This window comes from Capsicum annuum, unplaced genomic scaffold (genome assembly GCF_002878395.1).
Source record: "Capsicum annuum cultivar UCD-10X-F1 unplaced genomic scaffold, UCD10Xv1.1 ctg4144, whole genome shotgun sequence".
Classification (NCBI taxonomy): domain Eukaryota; kingdom Viridiplantae; phylum Streptophyta; class Magnoliopsida; order Solanales; family Solanaceae; genus Capsicum; species Capsicum annuum.
Genome location: NW_025848773.1, coordinates 7,546 through 10,680, shown reverse-complemented (window position 1 = coordinate 10,680; position 3,135 = coordinate 7,546). Strand labels below are relative to the sequence as shown.

Genomic DNA, 3,135 nt, shown 5'->3' with positions numbered 1-3,135 from the left:
GGCTTGCTTGTGAGTACTGTTGACGTGTTATTGTTGTATTGTTGATTCATTGAGAATTTGTTATGTGATGATGTCTGTCTACTTGTTATTTGATTTATGTTATGTATATGTTATTAAGTTGAGTTGGCCTATGATACCTACCAGTACATAGTGATTTGTACTGATACTACCCTGTACTCTTCTTTTGTTGAGTGCAGAAATTGTTCTAGAGGCTTATACATGATCTCACCTCTAAAGTTTGAAAGCAGATCTTGATCCAAGGGTGAGCACTCCATCTCCAGGCTTCCATGGGTCATCTTATTTGTTCTTGTCCATCTTTCGGGCAATGAAACATTCTTTATTTACTTGGGATATCTTTTTAGACATGATCTTTGTTAATAGTTCTTGTACGATGACTTTCGGGTCTTGGAAATTTCAGTTAGTAGATTGTTTGGTTTTCGCGCTACTGATGATTAACTCCAGATTATTATTATTAAGATGGTTTTATGAAACTATCATTTTAATATTGACTAAGTAATTGGGTAATGATTTGATTTAGATGATTCTCCCACAGGAAGGTTAGTGTAGGTGTCACTCATGGCCATTTGGATCGTGACATTAAACCTCTTATATATTTGGAAAAAGCATTAAACTTTAACCATTTATTTTAATGATAATTTTATATGTGGACCTCCTTTATCAAATACAACAATGTGTTTTATTGTCAAAGATATTTTGAAACGTTTTCTTAAATATCAAAGTGGTGATGGGGAGGGACATGCTGCTAATTGTGTTTGCTCACATCTATGGCCAGCAATTAATAATAAATAAATGTTGTGCACATACTAAAGCAATCACTTGGGGTGCCAATTTTTTTGGAGCCCCTGTTTAAGTTAGAAGATAGTTCACAATGATAATTTATCATACATAAATTTTAATGATAATAATAATAATATCTATGTGATTCTAAAATATTTTTACTAACTGATAATAAAATGCACGTATGACGCATGAAATGCACATAAGATACACATATGTCGCACAATATGCACGTACGCCACACAAGGTGCACACAAAAATTAATTTTATTGAATATATCTGAAACCTTTTATTAAGAGTTGGCTTTAGATCACCAAATTTGTTGAGCCATTCTTGTGCACATATTTTTTTTTTCAATTCTAGCTTGTTGATTTTTTTTATTTTTTTATTTTTTTATTTTTTTTGTATCTATTTTTGGAGTAATTTGTAGATTTGATGGGAAAGATTTTTTGGAAAGATTCAAGGGAAAAAAGATAGTATATTGGGGATTCTTTGAGTCTCAACAGTTTTCAATCCCTTCTGTGCTTGCTACATGGTGCTGTCCCTGAAGCAAAATTCACACAACAAATATATGGAGAAAATGCCACAATCACATTTCTCGTAAATAATTTTATTTTGTTTAATTTATACGGTACTTCACGTATGGATTTCTATTATTGGAGATTGCAACACACATACAACTCTTAGCATAATTCTTTTATTAAATCGCTACTCCTATATAATAACTTGAAACAAATATAAGAGTCTTACATAAGGGATCTATTATAGATATTCTTGTAGTTGTATGGTCATTGTCAGTGTTTAATAGACATTTCTAATCAATACAGGACAATTATTTGGAATTGTCACCTATTTTGATTTATAGGTTTTAATCTAATTTTTAAATACGTAACTTTATTTTTCCTGAAAAAATTATAGACATTCGAATTCATACTAAACATTAGTAATTTCAAATCAAGCCAAACAAATTGAAACTGAGAAAGTATATGTTTTACATTATTCACTCTAAATAAATTGATATTGTCTGTGTTTCTTTTAACTTAAAGAAATGCCTGAAATATATTTTTCTTTCTTAAAATTGCAGGATTATGGAGTTGAAATAGTATTATTTCATTCGAACCTTTTAGTAGACATTGAAGTTGAAAGTGTTGGACGAGTGTTGAAGCTGGATTCAATTAAAAGTGGACAGATTTGGAGGGAATTTGACCTTTTGATTTTCAACACTTGGCTTTGGTATACAAGAACACTACCTGGACAACAGTATGTTAATTGATATTCATATCATGTCTAAGTTCTTTTTCTATTTTCAAATGACACAATATATAATTGGAATGGACACTCAAATTTAGCCTCAATTAAGTACTTAAATTTTGAGAATGTAAGTAAACACTTCAACTTAGTGTCAACTGCAACTAAACATTCCAACTTTGACGTGACACATAAATTTGGATGTGTCTTGACAGTCATTTTGTAAGCTAGAGTATTTATATGACATTGTAGATACGAGTACATGAATTTAGATGTGTATTCTTAAAGTTGAAGCGTTTATTTGCCAACTGAAGCCAGTTTGAAATGTTTGTATATGTATTATATGCTAATTTTTCCCACTATGATCAAAAGGTTTAGGTTTCGCACCGTGAAAATAGCTTCTTATAAAACTACAAGATAAGACATTGTATAAAGTACTGCATCACACTATTTTTCATTTTGTTAATAATAATCATTATTACTACATTGTTTGAAAATATGAGTTTACAATGTGCGATTATTTGGTTGTAGGTGGGATTTTGTTGAAGTTGGTGGCAAGTTATTGAAAGATATGAACCGGGTAGAAGCATTTCGGGCTGGACTAAATACATGGGCCAGATGGGTTGATACAGATGTGGATACAGCAAAAACTAAAGTTTTCTTTCAGAGAACATCTCCAGCCCATTATCAGTAAGTCACTTTCAATTCATAAACTACTTGTTTTGAGCTCATACTTATTCCATTTTATGTTACAAATCTCTTTTCAAGAACAAAATTTATCTAGTTCTTTACTATTTCAAGAATAAACTAGTGCAAAGATGAAGGAACATAATAGTTTGGGAAATTTGAAATTTTAATACCTGAGATATTAATAGATACTTAATTTTGATCCTTTGTGACATCTGGTAAGCGCATGTGACTTTCAACTAATTGAAAAACTCATTTTTATGAAAAGTAACGTGGTGTGACGTATTTTAATGTAAGGTATAGTACATGCTCTGCAAAATATCTCAAGAACCAAAATATTGAATTTATCAATAGATGAGGGATTAAAATTGCAATTACCCTATTAGTAGTGATGTGATTTAA

General features: G+C 30.6%; 1 protein-coding gene across 1 annotated transcript; it reads left to right on the top strand.

The window, feature by feature from the left end:
• The first annotated feature begins 690 nt into the window (after positions 1-690).
• On the top strand, positions 691-2,740 carry LOC124891852 (protein trichome birefringence-like 39). The gene is made up of 3 exons (XM_047403433.1): positions 691-771; positions 1,883-2,031; positions 2,578-2,740. The coding sequence occupies exons 1-3, from the start codon at positions 691-693 to the stop codon at positions 2,738-2,740; spliced, it is 393 nt and encodes a 130-aa protein (XP_047259389.1).
• The last annotated feature ends 395 nt before the right edge of the window (positions 2,741-3,135 follow it).

Bases quoted from the DNA above. Each gene is read 5' to 3' on its own strand.
- LOC124891852 (XM_047403433.1), top strand. From the start codon at position 691: ATGTGTTTTATTGTCAAAGATATTTTGAAACGTTTTCTTAAATATCAA. The intron at 772-1,882 runs GTTTGCTCACAT...TTAAAATTGCAG, and splicing joins AGGGACATGCTGCTAATTGT to GATTATGGAGTTGAAATAGT. The intron at 2,032-2,577 runs GTATACAAGAAC...ATTTGGTTGTAG, and splicing joins ATTTTCAACACTTGGCTTTG to GTGGGATTTTGTTGAAGTTG.